The sequence below is a fragment of the Lissotriton helveticus genome, chromosome 9 (assembly GCF_964261635.1).
Source record: "Lissotriton helveticus chromosome 9, aLisHel1.1, whole genome shotgun sequence".
Classification (NCBI taxonomy): domain Eukaryota; kingdom Metazoa; phylum Chordata; class Amphibia; order Caudata; family Salamandridae; genus Lissotriton; species Lissotriton helveticus.
Genome location: NC_136070.1, coordinates 127,737,733 through 127,763,322, shown reverse-complemented (window position 1 = coordinate 127,763,322; position 25,590 = coordinate 127,737,733). Strand labels below are relative to the sequence as shown.

The following is a 25,590-nucleotide window of genomic DNA, read 5'->3' as shown; positions in this document are numbered from 1 at the left end:
CACTAAGGAAGGATATAAGCCAAGATAGAGCAAGGCCTTCAATACCTAGGGACCGGAGGGAGGCAAGCAAGATGGAATGAGAGACAGTGTCGAAAGCGGCACTCAGATCAAGCAGAATGAGTGCCGTTGTCTCCCCCTGGTCCAGACCTTGGCGCAACCTTTCCGTAACTCCAAGGAGAGTAGTCTCAGTGGAGAAGTTGGCCCTGAACCCTGACTGAGAGGGGTGCAAGATGCCAGAACTCTACACAAAGTGTGTCAGTTGGTTGTTTACATGTTTCTCTAGGATCTTCGAAAAGACTGGGAGCAGAGAAATAGGCCTGAAATTAGACAAATTAGAAAGATCAGCTCCGGCCTTCTTCAATAGGGGAATGATTATGGCACGTTTCCACTCTGGAGGAACCCAAGCCTCTCTTAATGATAAATTAAGAAGTTCCCTGATGATTTCTAATGATTTAGGGAGAAGTTGGCGTAAGATCTTTGTAGGTAGCAGATCACGCGGAGAGCCGGACTTGATACTGGCTAAACATTCCAAAAAGGAGTCCGTGTCAAAAGGAAGCCAGAGACAAAGCTTTGCCGAAGGATTGGACTCTCCTTTACAAGTGGAACCAGAATTTAGATTGAGCCGACCAGCGAAGGGAGTAGTTCTCAATGCACTGTAGATAAGTTCAACTTTCTCAAGAAAAAAAGCAGCAATGCTGTTGCATTGAGTCACATCAAGTATAGGAGGGACGGGAACAGTGTCAGAGCCTGCCAATTTCTTAACTACAGAAAATAAAGTGCAAGGACAGTTTTGGACATGCGCAATAGTATTCGTAACATAGATGGCTCTTGCTGTCTTGCATAGAGCATGATAGTTATTGAGGGCTTTCTTGTAGGAGGATTTACAGGTCTCCTCTCAAGGGCTTTGCATTTGGATTTTACGACTTTAAGATCCTCTGTGAACCACGGAGTCGGAGGGCGATGAGGGAGCATGCGTTTAGTGTTAAGAGTCAGACTAACATTAACAGTATTCGTAAGCCGTAGCCTTCTTACTAGAGATCTCTAAATTAAATTGAACTGCAAAATGGTCAGACCATTCTAGAGGAAGAGCGGGAGCATGACAGTCAAAAGGAAGGTGTTGTAAATGAATAATGCTCTTTGTAAGCTTCTTGATTGTTGATAGATGATTTATTCGTCAGAGTAGGAATAAACGCTACATCCTCTCAGCTGACCAGACCTTAACTGACCCTCTAGAATCCCACAACTTAGATGACATAGGTAAGAACACTAAGAGCTGGCATGAACATAAAAGAAAGGCTAATAAGCTTAACATAACTAAAGATAATATTTACAACAGAAGGCCAGATAAAACAGGGTCAAGTAAGTGGCCTGCCACACGGGTAGGACCTGCATTACATAGAGATAGATTCAAAGCCTCAAGGTCAGACAGAAAAGCACTACTAGCATTACATTGAGGGTCTTCTAGATGTAGGTTAAGGTCGCCAAGAAGAGTAAAATTGGCGGGTTTTAGTAAAAGGGGAGCAATTGTATCAGAAAAAGAGGATACCCATGGGCCGGGGTTCCCAGGAGGACGGTATATGAAGAGACCTGACAAAGTCAGCTGCGACGCAACCGCAAGTTTGAATAATGCGGCTTCACAGCCCAAAAAAGGCATGGCTTCAAATTTACAGAGTAGGAGGCTTTAAATATCACCGCAATGCCACCACCATTCCCTACATCTCTATCCTTCCTGACAATAACATAGCCAGGTGGAAGAGAAGCTGCGATATCAGGACCAGAGCTGGCATGCAACCAATTCACTGTAAGAACTAGGGCCTCGGGTTGCTCAGAACCTAGAAAATCAAAAATGTTGTCCTTATGTCTAGGGAGGGACCGACAATTATTGTTCCAAAAACGAAAGCAATTCGCAGCAGTATAGGAGGTAGATGTCGATGTAATTTTGGAGCTAGGCCAATCCAAAAGACCATGTTTACAAACAGTCTTGCTGCAGCTCATAGTACCCAATGAGAAAGCACAGTGGGGGCATTCAAAGCCATTCAGTGGGAGAATACAAGTGGAACATTTAAAGGAGTGAGTATGTCTCAATTGTTTTACGTGGGCAGCAATATAACTCAGAGTATAATCATTACTCACAAAATTTTGTATAGAGTGTACGGCCGCTGGGTGCGTCATGGGGCGAACGGGCACAGAGGGCCTTGCCTCTGGAGCGCCTCCGGCACGCCCGCTGCGCGCACGCTAGGCGCTTGCATTTGCCTTGATTAAATAGGGAATGCTAAAGCACGACTAGAGTGCTAACCTCGGGAAGGTCCAGCCCTGGTGTCACCCAAGAAAGTGAGGAGGGACAACCAAGCTCAAAGCACCGAGTGCAAACAATGCAGGTAATGGCATAAAAACAATAAAAACAAAACCACAGGTTAAAAACAGATTGAAAGCGAGTGGCAAAATGTAAAGGGATAAAAAAGAATCCCCTACAGTACTCTGTAAAAAAACCATTCTGTTAGTTTTAGCACCCCTGCTGTTAGTTTTTGCATCCCTTCTGTTAGTTTTAGCACCCCTGCTGTTAGTTTTAGCACCCCTGCTGTTGTTGTAGCACCCCTGCTGTTTAGTCTGTTCATTGCAGACCTCCCCCAGACGTTACATGATACATATAGTTTTTCACCAAAGGTTTGAGGTAGGCATATTAGTTGCCTCATGTACGTGGACGATCTGGTGGTGATGGACCTCACACCTATAGGGCTGCAACGGAAAATAACACCCTTAATGCCTACTGTCTTGAAGAAAAATTAATGATAAAAGTTGATAAGACAAAAACAATGTTTTTTGCTAGGAGGAAAAAGGAAATGTGTGTGGTTCCTAGGTGAGGTATGTTTAGAGCAGGCTAGCGAGTTCAAATATCTGTGTGGAACCTTTTCAGACAATTTCAGGTGGGAGAAACAAATGGCTTTCCAGAGACTTGTTCTATCCACAGTAGTGAATGGGGTGAAAAGATTTGAGTGTAAGTTTGGGAGCCATACCTTTGAGCCACTTAGTAAAGGTTTACAGGGTAAGCTAATCCCACAGGCCCTCTATGAAGCAGACGTGCTGGCTTGGGATAGGTGCGTATCATGGGAAGTTTTAGAAAGTAATTCTCCGAAACTGCTCCTCAACCTCCCTATAAATGCTAAGATTAAGCTGTAAGGAGGGAGTTGAGAACTGTAGCCTGAAGTGCTCTGGTGGGCGCCAGAGCCTTGGGCTTCTATATTTCTCTTAACTCCTGTGACATGAATTCCTCTGCGGTGCGGGGGCGGGGCTAAGTGGTGGGCGTGGCGCTCCAGTACTTATGACGGCTCCACACCGTCATGAGTCACGGGCAGCGTGTGCTCGTGACGGCGTGGAGCCGTCATGACCCCGCCCACTCACTAACTCGCCCGCACAGCGGGAAATTAGTGCTGCGTGTGCAGAGCGGCAGTGGCATGACGGCTCCACGCCATCATGAGCACATGCCGCCCGTGACTCATGACGGCACCCAAAGTGTTAAAGATGGTATGCATGGTGATAAATTGTCAGTGAAAATCTTACCAGAAATAATTTTAATTTACGCCAATTAAAAGAATCCTGTGGTAATAATGCTGAAGCGTTTGGGGGGGCCCAGAGATGCATACTGAAAGCGAGGAAGTGGACTGAACAAACCAAATAAAGAGTACACTCAGGAAAACTGCTCCAGACACTAGCTGGAGAGAAAATTTGTACTATCTTAAAGACACGCGTCTACATAATGAAGTCTTGAGGGTGGGAATCGACCCTGGGTGGTATATCAAGGGATTAAAAATAGAAGTTGGTAAGAACAATGGGCAGTGCCCCTGTAAGGGAGGTAGGAAATATTCAGTGAGCCATATATTGAAGGTTTGTGCATTGTTCTTAGCGGAAGGGAAACATTTACTCCGACCTGTATTTAAAAAATACAGAATCCAAACGAGGGAAATGAGTCTGCATTTGATACATTACCTTAGATTCCGCGATGTAGCTATCACCATTGGCCAGTCTTTGTATAAAATCTTAACGACACCGGCGATATTACCCCCTTTTTTTTAGAATTTTAACATAAGGTGGGCATGGGTGTTTTTTACTTAGTAATCTTAATTGCAATGAGCGGATCTCCAAATAGGAATATGTTAGAGGACGGGAAGTATGTCCCAAACTGAAGCAAGATTAAGAGAGACCATTGAAGTTGCGATAAGCACTTTGCACCTTATAACTGTCGATTGGAGTAATATAAATTGTTTGTCATTGGCTTTAATCATATTATGTTTTTTAAAGTGCTGCACATATATATATATAAAATAACAATTCATGATTATATCTTTTAACTACACATATTTACAATTTACACAATTACATACATATAAACATTAACATTTCTCCATACCATGACTCAATGTAGCCCAAGATCTTATATATATAAGATCTTAGACATTTTTTTGAATAGCATAAAATAACAATTCATGATTCATGATTATATCTTTTAACCTCACATATTTACAATTTACACAATTACATACATATAAACATTAACATTTCTCCATACCATGACTCAATGTAGCCCAAGATCTTATATATATAAGATCTTGGGCTACATTGAGTCATGGTATGGAGAAATGTTAATGTTTATATGTATGTAATTGTGTAAATTGTAAATTAAGTGAAGGGGTTTACAGTTCATTGGTTGACTTACTGGCTGTACCGTGGATTTTGATAGTAATGTCCTATTGCTGAGAAAACTTGCACATGCATTTTGACTTTGTGAAATATAGCGCATTTTATTCACATGCAATGAAGGGCTTGTGCAAGTTTTCTCAGCAATAGGACATTACTATCAAAATCCACGGTACAGCCAGTAAGTCAACTAATGAACTGTAAACCCCTTCACTTAATTTACAAGTTACACAATTACATACATATAAACAATTTTTTGAATAGCATAAAATAACAATTCATGATTCATGATTATATCTTTTAACCTCACATATTTACAATTTACACAATTACATACATATGAACATTAACATTTCTCCATACCATGACTCAATGTAGCCCAAGATTTTATATATATATAAGATATATAAGATCTTGGGCTACATTGAGTCATGGTATGGAGAAATGTTAATGTTTATATGTATGTAATTGTGTAAATTGTAAATATGTGAGGTTAAAAGATATAATCATGAATCACGAATTGTTATTTTATGCTATTCAAAAAATTGTCTATTTTTATGAATTGTGTGTTATTTCTATAAGAATGTATTTCTTGGAAATAAAGCATTTTGACTTTGTGAAATATAGCGCATTTTATTCACATACAATGAAGGGCTTGTGCAAGTTTTCTCAGCAATAGGACATTACTATCAAAATCCACGGTACAGCCAGTAAGTCAACCAATGAACTGTAAACCCCTTCACTTAATCTTTATCTAACCATGAGGAACCCATGAATTTGGCCAGTCAAGTCATATTTTACTAGACTCACATATATTACTTATGCTAATGCATATGTCATTTCATATGGGCACATTTTTTTTAATAACAAACCTTATATTGTCCAAGATAGCAATGATCATCTGAGGACTCTAGTCTGGAATATGCATGTTTTACCATAGAGAAGGCACATATGAATACATAGGAGAGAAGTGGCCAATGTAGCGAGACATCATTTTATGATCATACTTGCACTGTGGTACAATGCAGCCTAAAAATGTACATTTGAGCAGATACGTTCCATGATCCCACCTCCTAACCTACTGATGCAAGAGTGCATCTTCCTGCTCTGGCATTTACTAAATCTGCTTGCGATCATCATTTCTAGGAGTTGTAGCAAGTGGTGCTGATGCAGAATCCCTTTGCTGGGTCAAGAAAGGAAAAATTATTTTGTGCCTTAGGATGAGCTGAGCACCTGGTGAAATTACCTGAGGGTAAACAAAGGAATCCGAGAATCTCAGGTGAACATGGTTCTCAGTAACCTTATCACAGATTTCTACCAAAATTACTCCTCCGATACTAATCATCGTTTCATGAAAGGTCACTATGCACAAAGGTGGGTCACTATTTCTTCCTCTACCCTGACCAAATTTTGATATCACTCTGACCCTGCAGTTAGGTGACAAGAAAGGGGAGAATAAAGTTGCTACATTCCAGGGCGCACTCTGCAATGTTATTTCCCCTTATCCACAGTACACAGGTAGGTGCCGTAGTTAAAAATAGGCCAAATTTGGGAGATGCATTATGGTCCAAGCAGATTGACAGTGCTCAAGGTGCTGTTCAGCTGCAGCCACCAAAAGTGTGGTACAAGCCTCAGGGAAACTATGCCACCTTTCAGTTCTGCCCCTGATGGCATGCCCATGTGAAGCACTTCACGGTTAAGGGGGCATTTAAACCGCAACCACAGTGTAGTGTGCACCGTCCTAAAGCACCCTCTGGCAGAGAATGATCGCACTACTTTCTCCGCAGCCCCCAACTACTCCTTAGGGTGGAAGCTACACATTACTCGTCACCATTGGCTCAAACTCTCCCCACACCGACGCACAGCTCGTTTACAAGTCAAAGGGTCTGGGTGGGCAGTGAATGATACAGCAGATCTGTCCCGGAAAAATTTGAAAAAATAAATTACAATTGACCTAGCATTGCAGGGAATGTGTTTTCAGTAAGATTGGGAGAGGAAGTGCTGATGGAAGAATGGCGGTGAATGAATGGTGTGAAATTGCTGTGTATTGACATACAAAACACATTAGTATCACAGTTTACATCATCGAGAAGCATTGCCCTTTCCCTCACCCATTTCACGGACATTGTCAAGTTGCATCCAGAATAGTCCAAACATGTTACCTCATTATACAAGAGAACACTCGCACAGTAAGTTCAGTCATATATTAATGCATGTAAGTTCAGCATCAGTGTCTCAGCATTAGTCTTTAAGATTAATTTCCACCCTCCGCTTCTGTCACATTCACAATAGGTAATCAAATCGCCTGCTAACGGACGATGACCCCTCCCACACATTTAATCTGATCTGATCACAGATGTGACCCGAAATGCATCCAAACGTCCCCAAATTTGAGTCCATATCTGTGGGCAACCCTGATTTTTGTATATCACTTCTTCTGCTAGCATACACCAGTCCATATCTTTTCTCCAATTCAATAACTGTGGCATCTGTTCTGCCCCCATAAACGTTTAATGTTCCGTTTGTCCACTCCCAGTTCCAGTGTGACCCATATTCTTTCCATACGAGGTAGGTCTTTCACTCCCCGGTTATTGAACAGACACCCTTTCGCTGCGGGATCACCACTCAGGGTGCATAGGGAACTTATATAGTGTAGTACTGAGTTAAAAAAAACATGTATTAGCGGGCAGTACCCGAGTGTATGATAGAAGGTACCTGATTGTCTGCAACCTCTTTACCAACTTTCATTAATTGCCGTACCCATTTTGAACAAAGTGTGTTGTGGATATTAGGAATGATGCATGATTTTTAACTGATCGAGACGAAAACCCCGCTCTTATAGCTACCCCTCTGGGAGATGCTAAGGCTTCCAACCACTCATCATCTTTCTCATAGGTACGTCAAAGCGTTGGTGGCATTCCTAATCAATTTATTGTACGTCAATGACATGGCCTTGCACTGCATGAATTTGTCTAGTAGTGGGTGTTCCAGTAGTGACGATTCAGGAAGATTTCTCTCTCCTCCTCCACACTTCACTTCCTGCCTCCTTATCTTACTCTGGTCGGTTCTTTTTCGTCTCTTGTTAGGTTTTGCCACTTGTGAAATCTATTGTACTTAATATAAATCTTAAAAAGGGCTTACATCCCACCCTCACTTTTCATTGGCTACTGTGCTTGCCACTTACTTTTCCTCAGTTTCTATTGTCTGTAGTATACCATTTCCTGTTGTTCCTCTGTGTGTTTTTTCTTATTAGTCTCCCATGGCCCAAGTACTGTTTTTATCTGCTTTGTTGGACTTAATTTAAGCTTTTGCCTGCACAGCGCTTGCACTGTGCTTGTGTTTTAACCACTGGCATTTCTGTTTGGAGGCCTAAAGTTTTCGTTTGCCGTCGATCCGGTGTCTTTCAGTTATTGCTCTTCTTTCTAATTCGCTCTGCGCTGTAACTTGCATATCTTCCATGAAGCTTGAAACGCATCGTTTTCCAAGCCTCACTTTCAGCCCTGAGTCAGGCCCATGTGTTTTGCATGCAGCGGCGCTGCCAGAGAGACATCCATTAATCTTTCTTTTTAGAGGCTCATCCCGGTTTCAAGTGAATCAGCATACTTGTTTTTTCAGGTCGCATCTTGGCTTGAGCAACGGCATTGAGTGACTGTATGCATTTTTACCAGGCAAACTTTGTTTCACTTCCCCTTGTTGTTGCTCACATTATCCTCTATTTCTCGACAACTGTGCGCTAGATGTCAAGAAACTAGCCCATGCCACCAACACTATGTACACCTCACACAAAGCTCGATTGTAAACATTGCTTGTATGAGACAGATATGCATGAGACTTCATTGCAATATATACTGCCTACAAAAGTTATTCCAGGCCTCGGGGTTGGCATTTCAAACCGTTTTTACTCTCTGCTACTTTTAGACAATGCAGACATTTTATTTTATATCTGTTATCGGTAAATAAATGTTTTATTGTACTAATAAAGCATATTTTTTTATTTTGGCTTCTCAGAGAAAGTAGCAAAACTATCACTAAGCAGCTTGTAATAACATATCCACCCATTTTTGACTGGATCTGTAGTGACATATGGCAAGAGTGTGTTCTGCTTTTCAAGGAAGGGGTCTTTGGATTGGTTGGAGAGAAGTGCTTGAAATTTTACTATCATCGTTCTTACTACATTGTTCAATTATTGATGGAGTACCGATTGTTTGAAAGTGATTTTATGGATTATACTATTTTAGGAGTATAAAGTATCTAAATAAAGTGACTTGAAATCATGAGTAAATGAGTATCGTAAAACAATGTAATGCTTAACCCTTATTATATTTTTATGCAGAGCTGTGTGTAGTGTGGCCAGCAATATTGCATGTTGTACTTCTAAGCCGCAGTTGCAAACTAGGTTACCGAAGGTTTGAACTTTATGCAAGAACCGCCTGTTGTCAGCCCGGCTTGTCCTCTCTTAGTCCATGGAGCTATCTGTCAGATAATTTGCCAAAAAAGCTGAATGCTTTATTGAGCTTTAGAAGCTGTGCCCGCAGCAGGGGGCTGCACTCTGAAACAGCTTAACATCTTTCTCTAAGCTCATTATTACTATTGATTGATACATATTTTTTTGTTAAGATTCATTAGTCTTTTCTTCCTTGAGGGTATCTCAATTATCCACCCAATAAACTCAATGCATTTGTTTTTTCCGTACAAACTTATATTTTAATGTAAATGCTCTCCATGTGGGCAGATAATAAGTGAAACACGCAGAGGTAATGGGATTTGCACAATAGCATACGAGCCTGCCTGATGGCCCTGTTGACTTGCCCCAGAACTGTATTGTTACATACAGACACGTGGGTTTGATATGTGACACAACTTCACAGGATCTTACTGGTGCAGACAAAGGGAAATGAATCCAATTAAGAAAGTGGCACATTCAATAAATTGACAGGTTAGTGTATACACTGCAGACAATCTCCCGTCTTTATATTTCCACTTGTTACTGCACAATGTATTGTCTTTCTCAATAAACAAGTCATAACACTTAAACGGAGTTTCAGTAACTTATATTGAACAACTGCTCACCAAGCTAAAACTTATTATTAATCACTTAGGTGAAACCTATTGAATTTACCAATGCTTGTTTTTCCTATGCCACTGTTTTCTTATCTTTCTCCTTCTTTCACCTTCGTTCTCACTTTTCTGCCTCCCCCTCTTAGGTTCTACATCAACAACTGATGATAAAAAATAAGTCCTAGTTCCCAAAAATGTACGCATGTGCCCACGTCCTGCCACCATCTGCACAAAATAAACACTTTTTTGTGTGAACTTTGCAGCCCAAGGGATAAGAATAGGATGGAAGGTGCTAAAGGAAGATGGATCAGGGACAGGAAGGACTATGAAAGTGTATGATGAAGGGCAGTGGAGGACAATACATTGTGTGGCTGAGAGGTGGGGAAGAGGGAGAAATGGTAGCCCCAAAAAAGAAAGAAAGTGATACTGGGTATGTTGCAACTTTGGATACCTGGTATTTGCTCTGGCAACACCATGGATACTGACACTTTGTAATCACTTTTTGTGATTTTTGTGGTTGTACAACCAACATCAAGTGCACCAATTTCAAGAATATTTGTTGAAGCTGGATTCCTGGGCGGCTATATATTAAGAAATTGTGCAGATTCAGCATTCTATATGTTAAATTGCCTAGACATGAGGCTTCCTGCTTTTGACAGCAAGAAAGTTGTCTTGTTTACTAGCATCCTTTCCTGCATACATAATAACAATAATAACTAAACAAAGGTGTTCAAAATGCACGACTAGCCACCTATTTTGGGGCAGGGTTGGTAGGGGGTGGATGGCATACACTTTCTGTTCTGATTGGACAGAGCAGTGGGCAGAGGGGGAACTGCTATATAATGGCGGCACTGCCCAGACACTGTAATGATTGATCCTCAGGGCTTTGACTGCCCATTGTTTGACACTTGGGACTGTGTGCAGTTAGAGGTCTAAATGATGTGGTCTGAAACATGTACTCACTGGTGAGTCAAGCAGTGTAACTCCATGAGTGTATTCTCAGCTACCCAATTGATTATTCTTCTGAGTAGAGACCAAACCGTGCTTCCAAATCAATTTTATGATAGCTTGTGCTCTATCGCTACTTTGATATATGTCAGTTCCGTATGTCAACTCAAACTAAAGCAAGAATATTACTTTTGGGAATCCTCCTTCCTCATAAAACAGCACCTAGTGTCTTGCAGACACTGGAAATCTCCCTGTCCTTGCCTGTTCGCCTGTAATTTGGGTGTAATCTTTGACGTTTGGTGTTAAGATCATATTATCAATATGACCTCTACTTACCTCCTATTTCTTAAAGTGTTATGCATACATTTGCCCTACCTTCTGTCATGAAGTTGTCCAATTACTATTACTCTTGCCTAAACTATTGTAATTCTTTGCTCCTCAGTCTCCCCAACACTTGTTCTACTGTGTACAACAGATTCAAAACACATCAGCTCATCTGCTTTTAGGACTTAGTAGAAGAGTACATATGTCTAAGTTCACTCAATTCGTTCCCAAACCAATAGGTTATTTGAGGCTCATTAATATTCTGCACATTTGTATTATTTTTCTAAGTCTTTTAACCAATAATTAACTGTCATCGTTAAGAAGATTGGTTGAGAAGTGGGTCATATCTTTGCCCCTTAGTGGCAAAAACATATTTTAGCTTGAGTACTTGATTGCAGAACACTGGTGTCATCTAAAATGTACTTTTGTTTAGGAGTCTGCAAACCAGTTTCCAGTTCTTCTAGACTTACCAGCCTCCGGCTGATTGCTGTCACTGGGCTACTCTCCACGTCCTCCATGCATTTCTGTTGATCAGAGAATATTAAATAAAAAATCTTGAAAACTTACTAGATATCCATGCCAATGACTGCATTACTGAAGCGCACGCTCACTAACACTCCCTCTGTATCCTCAATATCCTTGTTTCACGCTATAATGTCTCACCTACATTATCTTCTTTTCTTTTTACTTCCTAAAATTAATTCATTGTTTCCCTTTCACTCTTCGTCCTCCTAGCACCTTTTCCTAAATCGGTACACCTTTCACATACATATCAATCTTTCCCTGCTTTCCAATTACTTTTTTTCACTACTCTCAGTAATCCTATCAAACCATTCCTCCTTCCCTCTCTCTCTCTCTCTCTCTCTCTCTCTCTCTCATTTCCAACTCAGTCCTCCCTCTTTCCCCATTCATGCCTCACCCTTTAAATTGTTTTAAAATCGAGGCAAATCCCACAAGTCTCTGGTGTAAAGATTGGAGGACTGGTGAGATACGAGCTCTGATATACAGATTAAGATGTTGTCTGGAAACGCATGACCTCCAAAGCAGTTAGAGGGAAACACCAATGCATAGTTTTTTTTTTTTTTTCGGGAGTTTATTCATAGCGCTATACAAACCAGCAAATAAATAAAAAATAAAAAATAGTGTCGGCATGGTCACGATGGAAAAGCACTAAGGGGATGATGCCCTGTACTCTTTGCCGGAAACCTAGGTAAGGGAAGATTTGGCACGTGGCACACATGATGTAAAATTTGCTACAAGGGAGAGTTTGGAAAACATTTTTACTCCCAGGTTCCTTGTTAATGTTGAGGGGATTGGGGCTGGTCATTGCTCCTATGGCCACATATTGAAGGTGCTATAGTTGGTCTATTTGCCATATGCAGGTATTTACGTTTTCCGCAACTGTAGCTAGAGGTGGTTAGTTGGTATCCAGTAGTCAACAGCTTGGATGCATTAACCAATTACACAAGAGTCAAAATCTTCTCAGTTTCCAGGCATTGTAATGACTTGTGTGTTATTAGTGCAGGTTTAGGACTAGAGGTTATAGAAGGAAATTATGTCAAGCAGAGGGATGCAGTACACTTTAAAGCGGAGGAATGAGATGCTGAACTGTTTAGAGGCACTAGATGACGAAGGGACGGTAGGATGTGTAATGATGAGGGATCTGTTGTTGAGGAAGGAGACATTCCAGTGTTGAATAGTGCCCTGTAGTTATATGTTGTCATGTTTTGCATGAAGTATATCAAGGACAGAATCTCAATGGATCGTGCAGAATATATGAAAGACATAGAGAGGTCTAATAGTAATGTTTGAGTCAATATTAGGTTGGATATTGTCTCATCTGGCAAGCAAACCGTCTTCCATGCTGGAAAGAATCCAGTTTAGTAGTCCGAAAGAAAATTGTGTCCTTCTATATATTTTGTTATTTGGCAAAAAGCAAATCTTTTGATAAGTTTGTCTATATTGATTATTGATTGATAATAAGAAGGGTCTGTTTCACTCTTGCCTTAGTTTTTAGAATTAATTTAATATTGGAAGGTTCAGATAATTCAGGATTAGTCCAGCAACCAAGGTGTGGTTGATGATGTCTCTTGTCAGGGGGGAACTATGAGCTGTTTCAGAGAGTGTTGCTGAGCTTATATGCCAGGTATGGATCTGCTGGGGATACTTAAGATCTGATTCATACGCCTTGATGAGGTATGTGAATGAGTTGCAGAGTGGGTACTAGGTTCTTCTTCCTAGAAGGTTTGTGAATGACAAAGTTGACCAAACTGTTATTGAAAAGTTTAAAGCGATAAGCGTGTACATTGCTCCCCTAGTTTTCAGTTATATCCCATCACTAAGGCCGAAGTGGGAGCAAAATGCAGCAATTGAAAATGTGTCAATACCAACCTCTCTGTTGTAGAGGACACTCATCTGCAAAGCAAGAGCAGTTTTTAAAGGTGACGGCGGAATTATCAATTTACAAAATAGTATGTAACTACATAGGGTTTTCTGGTACGTATTAAGAAAAATTCATGAAATATTTTAATAAGTAAGAGTCCTCAAATACATTATTTTTCTGCAGCAGCACATTATGGATGCACCTACATAAATGTATGCTGCGCTCTAAGGGTTGTTTGCATGGCTGAATGATATGAAGTGATACATCTCATTCAACTTTGAAAACAGCCTTTTGCTGCTGTCTGCCAGTGTTTTCTCTGGGCCTAAGTGTGCAAATGGCACCACTGTCACACAATGTATGCAGCGCTTTTTTGTGAATTATGGCGAGTATTGTTATGTTTGTACCTATATGGTGAAATGAATCGGGCATCAATCAGGTAATTAATAATACTTTTTATTACCAACTGTACATAGTTATGTTGATTTGCTAGCTTCTGTTGAGAATCATGGGCTTGAGTCCTTCTAGAAATGTCCTTCTAGGTGTTTGTGAATACCTACAATCCCGTAAATATGTAGGTGTTTACCTACTAAGGCCTATATAATCTCCATATACATCCCTCTTTGACAGCAGATTGCCTCACACATAATTTTCCATTAAACTTATGAAATATTTTATGTGGACAAATTCATTCACTCCTAAGTTTTCTATTGTTGATTTGAGAATATTCACCTCTAAATGACTGAATGTATGTTCTTTATAGAAAACAAGACATATCTGCTCTTATTGTTTCCTAGAATGCTGGGACTCGGATGCCCATTCGCGGCCATCGTTTGGTTGCGTCCTCTACCGTCTCACCACGATCGAAGAATCCGGCTTCTTTGAGATGCCTCAAGACTCCTTCCACTCGCTGCAGGATGACTGGAAGCTGGAGATCCAGGAGATGTTCAACCAGCTCCGGGTCAAAGAAACGGTAAGACTGACTCCATTGAGCAGAACCTGTTGACCGCAATGCACAACTGACAGACGTGATCATTGTAACAAACAGATAAATGTTTAAGATGTCCTAAGTAGATACATGCAATTATCATTTAGTCCTTCACCCAAACCCACTCTCATTTTAAATATTCATCATTCCTGAGAACAAGAGGTTTGTTTCTGGATCCAGTTTTAAAATATTTGCAGCAGGGAATGGGGGATCGCTCATCTTAAAGCAGGAACTGTATTGGGACTGAAATAAGGTCTAGGGGATTGTGTTAACAGGATTAACCTAAATGAGCATTATGTCATTATCTACTAGTTATGTAGGCCTTACTAAGGGCCTCATTAGGATGGAGGATTTTCCGCATCCTCCGGGCTGGCGGAAGCCACCGCCGGCCCGGAGGATGCGGAAAATCGTCTGCGGACCCACCAAAGACCCACCACCACATTAGGATGGCTGGTGGGTCCCGGTTTCCGTCCGCAGCTTTTCCGCCGCGGTTGGCTCGCAACCGCGGCGGAAAAGCACTAATATGGTGACGGTGTCTCTCAGACACCGTCAGCCAGATTAGGATGGGCTCTGAAACATGCTTTACCGCGGCGGCTTTTCCGCCGTGGAAAAGCATGTGTAACTTCACTGCGGGGGCCCGTTGCGGGCCCCCTAGGTGAAGGGGGGGCGGAGGGTGCACATGGGGGGTACCTATGGTACCCCCCTGCATTTTTATGCAGAAAGCGGCATGCACCGCGCGGAACATCACATGCCACAGATGCCAGCGACCAGGTCACTTTTCCAGTGACCCCCACTGCCCACTGAACCAGCGTACCGGCACCACCGGACCTCCAACCCGCCAGATCGCGGCCGCCGCCCTGGGGGAAGGAGGGGAAGAAGAAGAAGAGGCCTACAACGAGGACCAGACTGAGTGGGAGCCGGCCGCCATGGCCCTAGTCTGTCTAGGCGAAAGAGTCATGATCCCCCGGGCTCCCCTCCCGAGCAACACCCAAAAATACCGTCAGTGGGTCAACATCAATGGGCGACGGACCGAAGCACTCCGTGACACTGGGGCTAGTGTGACGGCCGTCCGCTGCCACTTAGTGACCCCCGAACAGATCCTACCGAATGTGCTATGCCCTGTACTGGCCGCCGACAATTCCGAGACCCTGTGCCAGATGGCCCGAATCCCCTTCGAGTGGGGAGGGGTGTCGGGCACCCTTAAGGTGACCGTCCGGGACGACGCCCCCGTGGACTGCCTCCTCGGCAACGACCTCGAGAGCTCCCCCTGGGCCCAAGTCGAGCGGAGAGAACACCTGGGGATGTTGGGACTACCCGAATGGGTCTGCGCAACCACCCGATCCATGGCAGCCCGGGCCCCGGCGGCGACCGAGGCCGCCCTGACCGAAAGACCAGGAGTGGCCCGCGCCGCCACCTCCCGCCGTCGAGAAAGAAACCGACCCTGAGTCTGGACCGCCGGAGCCCCACCGCGACGACCTCCCCGAGCTCGGCGACATCCCCGAACTAGTCCAATGGCATCATGAAGGTGGTCCCACCCGAGAACAATTCCGGCAGGAACAGAAGACCTGCCACTCCCTCGAGGGGACCCGGCAGCAAGCCGCCGCTCAAGCCGCTGGGGACACACTGGGGTCCCACTGGGTCTACTGGGACCACGACCTCCTATACAGCGAACAGAAAATTGCTGAACTAGGGGCCAGCCGAGTGTTGGTGGTCCCCCTCCGATTCAGAGACTTCCTCTTAAACCTGGCACACGACGTGCCCCTCGCAGGGCACCTGGGGCAGTACAAAACATACAGCCGCCTGGTGACCCATTTTTACCGGCCAAAAATGCGCAACGACGTGCACAATCACTGCAGAACCTGTCCGACCTGTCAAGCCAGCGGGAAGAGCGGGGGAAAAGGCAAGGCCCCGCTCCAACCCTTTCCCGTGGTAACCACCCCCTTCGAGCGAGTGGGGATCGACATAGTGGGACCCCTGGACCCCCGCACCTCTCAAGGACACCGCTTCATCCTCGTCCTGGTGGACCATGCCACCCGCTACCCAGAAGCCATCCCCCTCCGGACCATAACGGCCCCTGTGATGGGCCGGGCGCTGATGGGGATCTACTCCGGAGTAGGATTCCCCCGAGAGGTCATGAGTGATCGGGGCACAAACTTTATCTCCAAATATATGCGGTCCATGTGGCAACAGTGCGGGGTCACATATAAGTACACCACCCCGTATCACCCCCAAGGGAATGGACTTGTGGAACGGTTTAACCGAACACTCAAGGGGATGATCAAGGGCCTGGAAGAGCACGGAGCTGAGCCTGCTGTTGGCTACGGATGACGGAGCCGAAGATGACTCCGAGCCCCTGCCCGACCTCCTGAAGTGCTCCGAAAAGGACGGCTCCATCGAGGGAATCCCCCTCTCCTCCGCCCTGACCCCCGAACAGCGCCAGGACTGCCGAAAACTGCTGAGACAATTCGCGGACCTGTTTTCACTCACTCCCGGGGTCACCCAGTGGTGTGTCCACGATGTCGACACCGGGGACAGCCCCCCCGTGCGACACCGGGCGTACCGAGTTCCCGACCGAGTTCGGGCCTGCATCCAGTCCGAAGTTGCCAAGATGCTAGCCCTAGGGGTGGTCGACCCCTCAGACAGTCCCTGGGCCAGTCCAGTTGTCCTGCTCCCTAAAACCGCTGCCCCCGACGCCCCCCGGAACTCAGGTTTTGTGTCGACTACCGGGGGCTGAATGCCGTCACCAGGACCGACGCCCATCCCATCTCCCGGGCCGATGAACTGATCGATCGCCTGGGGGCTGCCAGATACCTCAGCAACTTCGACCTCACGGCCGGGTATTGGCAGATCGGCCTTACCCCTGGTGCCCAAGAGTGATCTGCCTTCTCGACCCCCGATGGCCACTTCCATTTCAAGGTGATGCCCTTCGGTATGAAAAACGCCCCGGCCACCTTCCAGAGGCTGGTGAATAGGGTGCTGGCGGGGCTAGAAGAGTTCAGTACCGCATATCTGGACGATATTGCGGTGTACAGCCTCCACTGGAACGAGCACCTGACACACCTCTGGGAGGTCCTGACGGCCCTACGACAGGCCGGATTGACAATAAAAGCCAGCAAGTGCCAGATAGGCCAAGGGTCTGTGACCTATCTGGGGCACCAAGTAGGGAGCGGCCAGGTAGCGCCCCCCCCAACCAAAGATTGACGCCATCATGACCTGGGAGCCCCCGGTCACCCAGACAGCGGTCCGAGCCTTCCTGGGGCTCACTGGATACTACCGGCGCTTCATAAAAAGACTATGGGAGCATTGTGGGGCCCCTCACTGAACTGACCTCCAAAAAGCAACCACAGAAGGTACACTGGACCCCCGAGTGTCAAACGGCCTTCGAGACTCTGAAAACTGCCATGTGCACCGCCCCTGTGCTCCAAGCCCCCGACTACAGCCGAGAGTTTGTGGTCCAGACCGACGCCTCGGAGCACGGCATCGGGGCGGTCCTATCGCAAGTTGACCCCGAGGGAATTGACCATCCTGTGGCCTTCATCAGCCGGCGCCTGCTGGCTAGAGAACAACGATGGAGCACCATCGAGAGAGAAGCCTTCGCCGTCTTGTGGGCCCTAAAGAAACTCCGGCCCTACCTCTTCGGCACCCACTTCCGGGTCCAGACCGACCACCGGCCCCTGCGGTGGCTGATGCAGATGCGGGGTGAGAACCCGAAGCTGCTACGATGGTCCATCTCCCTCCAAGGGATGGACTTCACTGTGGAGCATCGCCCTGGCAACGACCACGCCAACGCCGACGCCGACGGCCTGTCCCGCTTCTTCCGCCTCGGCGAGGAGACCCCCCAAGAAGATGGGTGACTCTCCCTGCCTTCAGCTGGAGGGGACGTGTGTTGACCCGGCCTCGTGGCGTGGTCCTACCCCTCCCGCATGGCGGGCCCGGGACGACATCGGCCCTCCATCAACCCGCTGTCGCCACCCCTGGCACTACTCTCCACGATCTCTCGACAAGAGCAGCCACCCTGACAACCCACGGCTCTCCCCCCTGGAACCCGGCGAACCCTACTCGCCCCCAACTCTGCAGGTCCGGCTACCACTCCGGACCACCCTTTCAGGCCCGACTCCATCTTGGGCCCATCACGTCCCGAGCACGTGGCCTCGGCCCGACCCCGGCCTCGGCCTCAGCGGAGCCCGACATCGAGGCACCAAGATCCACCCAGGTGGTAGAGTGGCCACTCGACGGATCTAGGGGAGGGGATTTTCGATGGCCCTCCAGCCGTCCCCGGACGCCTGGTATCGATCGGCCTCCGGCCTCCCTGGGCGCTGGCTCCACCCCCCTGCTGGGTGTCTGGACACACTCATCCCGGCCCCTCTGACCCCCTGGCGCGAGGGCCCGGACATCAAAGGACTCCAGTCCTATATCTGGGGGAGCCCAGGATTAAGACGGCAGTTGTATCTTGGACCTGAAGCCCTGCTGATCTGATCGCGGCTGACCCTAAGAAGAACTCAACCTCGCAACGCTGAGCCCTGCTGACGCTGTTGCGGCTCCCTCTTCGCAACAAGGACTGAACCACCTGAGCCCTGCTGAGGCTGTTGCGGCTTCAGCTGAACTCGTAATCCCCGGAGCCCTGCTGACGCTGTCGCGGCCCGACCACGCCGAACCATCCTCGGAACCCTGCTAACGCTGTCGCGGCCCGACCACGCCGAACCCTCCTCGGAGCCCTGCTGACGCTGTCGCGGCCCGACCACGCCGAACTGTCCTCGGAGCCCTGCTGACGCTGTCGTGGCTCCTTGCACCCCCCCCCAGCTCGAGGATTGAGAGCTGTGCGCCGGGCATCCTAGTGCCCATTGTTACCAAGACTGTCCCGCTACCCTGTTCCCCAGAACCCGAGACTTTAAGGGTCCCTCGACCCCTGTGTACAGATTACTGCTAGAACTTGCCTTTATATATATATATAAAGACTCTTAAGAATCTACTCTCGTGTGGTGTCCCTCTGTAGTGGTGTGTTTGCTCGTAAGGTACGATTGTACGAGAGGAACCTCGCCAAGGAGGCCTCTCGACGGCGCTCGGCCTATTCCATAAGGATTGGTGGGTCTCAGGGTGGTTAGTCAGACATCTTCTGTCTCCCCTGGGGTCGCCTTTCTAACAATAGGTCTCGCAGTAATTAAGTTTGAGCTATTGGCATTGCTTAATATTGCAACACCAATTGCAACAAAAGCACGCCATAATTATGGAGTGCCGTTAGAAGGGAATTTAAAAAAGGGTGTGCATATTTGGGGTAGTGACAATAGTTGTCAGCTGTGCCAAAAGATAGCGCTACCCCTGTGCTTCAGTGCCACTTCCCTTCACAAATCTAAAAGGTCACTGCGTTCAGGAATCGCAGCCTTGGAAGGTATTATGGAAATGACAATGCCTTCTATCTATGTTTTGGGTTTTAAAACATAAGTACATAAGTACAAGGGAACTTTTAGAGAAGCATCTGAAGGCACTTCAGCACTCGCAGTGGGTGGAGTGGTGTCTGGCCCCAGGGCGTGATTGAAGGATTTTCTTTGCTCCTGTGGCCTTTAGTACAACCGAGGTTATTGAGTGTTGGAGTTCAAGTGAGTTAATCTGGTTTGCCCCATGGCAAAGAAAGGGATTAAATACCGATTTGATGTTTTTGCTAGACTCATGTTTGGGTGCACCTACTGACTGGGCCGTAAATAAAAATATTTGTCTTTCTTAAAATAATCCACATGTGGTATATGCGCCTGGAAATGTTGAAAATGCTTTTGATAGGGTAATGCAATATATCTACCTCCAAATTCTCTTAAACTTAATATATTCCTTGTAAAATAGACCTTACATTTAAAGTTTTTTAAATAAGCAGATCGAACTTAAAGTAGATTAATCACTATTTCCTTTTCCTATACTGTATTAGTTGTAGCATTATCTGCAGCCAATCTTTTTATTGTTGTGATTTTTATGAGAAATCAAAATGGGATAGCATAGAGGCTGCCACTGGATAATGTCACTCTGTCTCATTCGTCTCTCATTCTGTGTGCATTTCTCTAACGAGTTTAAGCTATTGCCATCGTTAATGACAATGCTTTTTATTTATGTTTCAAAAACATAAATAAAAGGCATTGTCATTTACAATGCCAATAGCTAAAACTTGCGTAAATGCGAGACCTGCTGCATGGCAAATGCATGTTGTTTCCTGGTGGCGACCGGCAGTCTGCGTGAGCCGAAAATAAAGGGCAGAGCAGGTCAAGGGCGGGGAAGCCAAAGTATCCTGATGTGATATTGTATTGGTCACAGTGGGTGCAGGCAAGTAGCGGCCCCACTAAATGAGGTGTGAATCATGGCAGCAGCAGGGCCACCAGAGGTAGCAGTTTTCATGCTAACCTAACACTGATGGCCCTTTCGGTGTTGTTATGCAGGCCCCTAGACACAGAGGGGAAGGTGAAGGAGGTTGTGGGCACTGGAGAGGCCTTACTCGATGAGCACCACACAGGGTGAAAGATAAAAGTTGAAATTTTAAAAGTAGGGCTATTCCTACAGTCCCGGGACCCTTTTTAAAAACAAAGAAGTAGGGGAACGGACTGACATAATTTTTAAAAGTAGGGGCACGCTGTGCCCTTCTGATCCCGCCCACTTCTAATACTTTTTAAGAGGCCGGAGTTGAGCTGTGTGTCCAACTGGCAGGTTAGGGGTTTGAATCCAGACAGGGCTGACTTAGGTATTCGTTATTCCAAGGCGCCATTGAATGTGGCTTTACACCTTCCTTTCACAGTGCTACAACATGGCGATAGGTCTTTAGTAAGATCACTGGGGAGAGGATGTGGACGGCTAGACTACCGACTTTGGAGCTGGGAAACCAAGGTTCGAGCCTCGGGGTCGACTCCACGTCCTGTAATTCTGTGCAAATCACGTAATGTGCCTATCAAAAAAATGAATGTGTTCTTGTGTAAAGTAACTGGTGCGTGCTCATGTATAGCGCTCCAAAACCTTCGGGTCGAGTTCGCGCTATATAAATCTGTAAAAAAAAAAGGTAATTCAAGGACGCTTGTAATCGAACATTAAACGCAACCCATCTTATTACAGCCTAGTTTTGACGTCAATCATTACCTGCACAATGAAAATGACATAGCAGTTCTACGCCAATAAGGCACTTAGTTTGAGTTGGAATGTCGTAATACCTCTGCGAGAGCCAGCAGGCAACACGAAAGGCGGGTCAGTGAACATAATTACACCTGCTTGGTTAAACAATAAAGGATTAATTAGCTAGCGAGCAATCTCTCCAGGACTGATAACCAGAGCTCCAAAGTACAATACTGTCCATGATAAACGGGTGGGGGTGCCGGGACACCCAATTTGCCAAAGGTGGTGCTATGCAGGTTTGTTTTAAAATTATCAGAAGCCGTATTATAGGATCAAAAAATACCATAAATTAGTTTGCCTTTTTGTAAGTCACATGTATGACGTCCCTCTCTCCATTACGATAATATATTTGAAGGCCCCATTTAAGATTCTGGTTGGAAGAAAGGGCCCGAAGCATGTTCTTCTGCCCACGTTTATAGTTCATTCAAGGTGAACTTGGAAAGGAGCTATTACAGCTCAGAATTTAAGAACACTAAGGAGAACTGTGGCTATCCAGCAAACTCACTTTTCAGCTATTCACAACAACAATCCATATGTGTAAAGCGAGACCATGTCACCTTTTAACGTTTCAAGGCGCTGGGTGCACCGTTTAAGGTTTCAGGGCACTGGGAGATTAAGTGAGCTATTGCCCAGAGTCACGTGGTGCTGAGCAGAGCTACTGCCGGCGCCAGGATCGAACTAGGAGCCCCGCTCCCTGGAGTCAGCCGCTCTGGCCTCTGCGTCACACCTCTTTCATTTTATTTTTTGCTCCTGTATCTGTCTCAGTACATTCTAAAGATGCGTTTCCTTCTTTTATAAAAAAGATGCTACACAGTGAACTTTTTTTTGGGAGAGAAGCACGACAGTGCATCATGTAGATGTAATTAAGGTTCTAGCCATTATGTCATGCATCCGCCCCGCAAGCTTAGCAGCCAATCAATCAATTAATCGTGCATCCTGGCCCTTTCAGGATATTAGCTTCTGTATGAGATTACCAAGCGCACAGCTAAGGTTCCACTTACTAAACAAGCTTTGATAAGAGCAACGATATCCCTGGCGAAGGCCAGGTTCTAAATGAAGGGTACTCACCACACGCCCCCAGCGATTCAGACGTGAACGAAACCGAAACCTTCCGTGGGGCGGGACTTCCGTCTTCAGAAGCCAGCCCACGGAGTGCCACGGAGAGAAGCAGTGCTGGTGACGCGGGGCTCCCATGCCCGAGGGAGAGCCCCGCGGTGGCGGCTGAAGTCCGGAGTGGCGGTAAGTGGGCCTTACTTGTTGGGGGGGGTCTCGGTGCACTTGTGTGTGTGTGTGTGCGCGTGTGTGTATGCGATGGCGGGGGTGGGTTCTCTGTATGTATGGGTGCGTGCGTGCATGGGCGATCGTGTGTGTGTCTCTGTGTATGCGCATGCGTGTGTGGTGTTGGAGCTTCCCAGGAGACAGCAGCTGGACACAACGAGCGCGTTCGCGTGCGCGTGGCCCGCTCCGATCGCCTTCTCGGAGAGGAAATGCGTGCGGCCAGGTGCTGTCTCCTGGAAAGCAGAGTCGCTAACAATAGATCTCTGGCGAGACAGCGCTTCGCGCTGTAATCGCCACGAGATCTAATCATGCAAACAAAACAAAAAATGGGAATGAAGTTTGATAGGACACAACTAATTAGCAGATGTGTTTAGAATTATGGGAAATTAAAAAAATCTAAATGAAAGCCTAAACAGTAAAGTTGTTGAAGAGATTATAAAAACGTAGAAACATTTGGAATTTCTAGTAAGACCTAGTAAGCTGTCCCATGTTTGGTTTAATACTTTTTCTGCTCCTTTGTTTTTTACAGCTTTCACTTACTGTTCTTATTCTTTGCAAAGAGCTTCTCTTTGATTCTTTTGATATTAAAAAACAGTTTATGAGTTTGCAATTGCACCCGACCAAAGGAACTCGATGAATCGATCACAAAGGAAGTGATCATAGAACTCCTTACATTCGTCCAAAGCTGCATGGCGAGACCGGTATACAGCCCAGTTTGATAAAACCATTTGGTCCTATTTAATTGGCATTCTAGAACAACTAGTTGGCACCTTTGCAGATGAGGGTTCTATTACAAAAACCACAGAGCCTATCACAGTGATTAATACGCCTGGCCAATATAAAGAAGAATGTGGAACCTATAAACCGATTTTTTTTACTTAACTTAGACCTATACATTTACATAAATAATCTAGCCAACAAACGGAATAAAGTCTTTCCCGGTTAGTGCACCCAGACCAATTATGGTTTGTAATGCGTAGAAACACTAAACAAGCATTTACAATGCAACGGTCTCGCCTTTGCAAAAGTTAGAGCTATTGGCATTGTAAATGACAAACTTTTTATTTATGTGTTGGTTTTGAAAACAGATAAATAAATGGCATTGTCATTTACAATGCCAATAGCTTAATCTCTCGCAAATGCAAGACCTATTGCATTTGCACCCACACAGAGCCACACACACAGAGCCACACACACACACACAGAGCCACACACACAGAGCCACACACACACACAGAGCCACACACACACAGAGCCACACACACAGCGCCACACACACAGCCACACACACACACACACAGCCACACACACACACACAGCCACACACACACACACACAGCCACAAACACACATACAGCCACAAACACACACAGAGCCACACACACACAGAGCCACACACACACACACAGAGACACAAACACACACAGAGCCACACACACAGAGCCACACACACAGAGCCACACACACACACAGAGACACACACACACAGAGCCACACACACACACAGAGCCACACACACACACAGAGCCACACACACACTCTTACCCAAAATAGTCGCGGAGAACAGACCAATCAGCGAAGAAGCACAGCACCCGCAAACATACACAAACCAAATCCACAAAGCAAAAACACATCATCTCCGCAACTCCAAGTAACATACATTAACAATGAAACAATTAAACGAACACAATAACCACTAAACAGGAACTGCCACGAGTATTGTGTGGCAACACTGGAGGTCCGTCAGAGCCATAAGACTGACGACGCGTAAATAGTGTCGCCCAAACACCGACTCTTGGCGGGGACAACCTGCGCCGCGCAATAGAAGCCGAGGAAAGACTACCGGCTCGGCAGCTCCGCTAATGTCAGGACAATGAAAGGGGAATGACACTGCTGCAAAGTACATTTCAACCGAACTAAGCAGGATGCTGAAGTGAACGTTCCATCTTTCCACCTGCATTTTTAAGTACGTGCACCCCCACCCCCGGCTCAGCCCCCCCTCCCGCACCCCCCCTCGCCAATCTACAGTAAGGTTCAGACGGGCACATTATTTTTAATCTGATCTCTCCCCGGGTCAAACGGTCAGCAGGGGAATACTGATTAAAATGGTCTCCCTCGCACTACACTTGAATAATGGAGGTTTTATGTGTGCAGCCGTACACACAGTCTCCCCGCGGCGACGCCGGGATTCTGTTTGTACATGTGGAAAAAAGTACTGAACTACGTTTCTCTAACCCTTACTGAAAAAAAGAAAGAAACTGTATAACATCTGCCCCCTTCATATTATTATTATTATCATTATGTATAATAATAATAATAATAATAGTAATAATAATAATAATAATAATGATAACAAGCAACGAGGGGGGAGGGGGGAGGAGCTCACGCACACACAAGCAACGAGGGGGGTGAGGGCTCACGCATGCAGAAGCAAAGAGGGGGAGGGGGTGAGGAGCTAACGCACACAAGCAACGAGGGGGGAGGGGGTGAGGAGCTCACGCACACAAGCAAGAGGGGGGGCGGGGGTGAGGTGCTCACACACGCAGAAGTCACGAGGGTGGAGGGGGGTGAGGAGCTCACGCACGCAGAAGTCACGAGGGGGGAGGGGGTGAGGAGCTCACGCACACAAGCAACGAGGGTGGAGGGGGGTGATGAGCTCACGCACACACAAGCAACGAGGGGGGAGGGGGGTGAGGAGCTCACGCACACAGGCAACGAGGGGGGGAGGGGGTGAGGAGCTCACGCTTGCAGAAGCCACGAGGGGCGAGGAGGAGCTCATGCACAC

The 25,590-nt window shown here is 46.0% G+C and overlaps 1 protein-coding gene across 1 annotated transcript in view; it reads left to right on the top strand.

The window, feature by feature from the left end:
* MAP3K9 (mitogen-activated protein kinase kinase kinase 9) overlaps window positions 1-25,590 on the top strand; it is a 349,830-nt gene that overhangs the window by 170,924 nt on the left and 153,316 nt on the right. Inside the window, exon 5 of the mRNA XM_078659615.1 lies at window positions 14,200-14,375. Within this exon, the coding sequence (XP_078515741.1) occupies window positions 14,200-14,375 (176 nt within the window). The remainder of the gene's footprint in view (window positions 1-14,199; window positions 14,376-25,590) is intronic.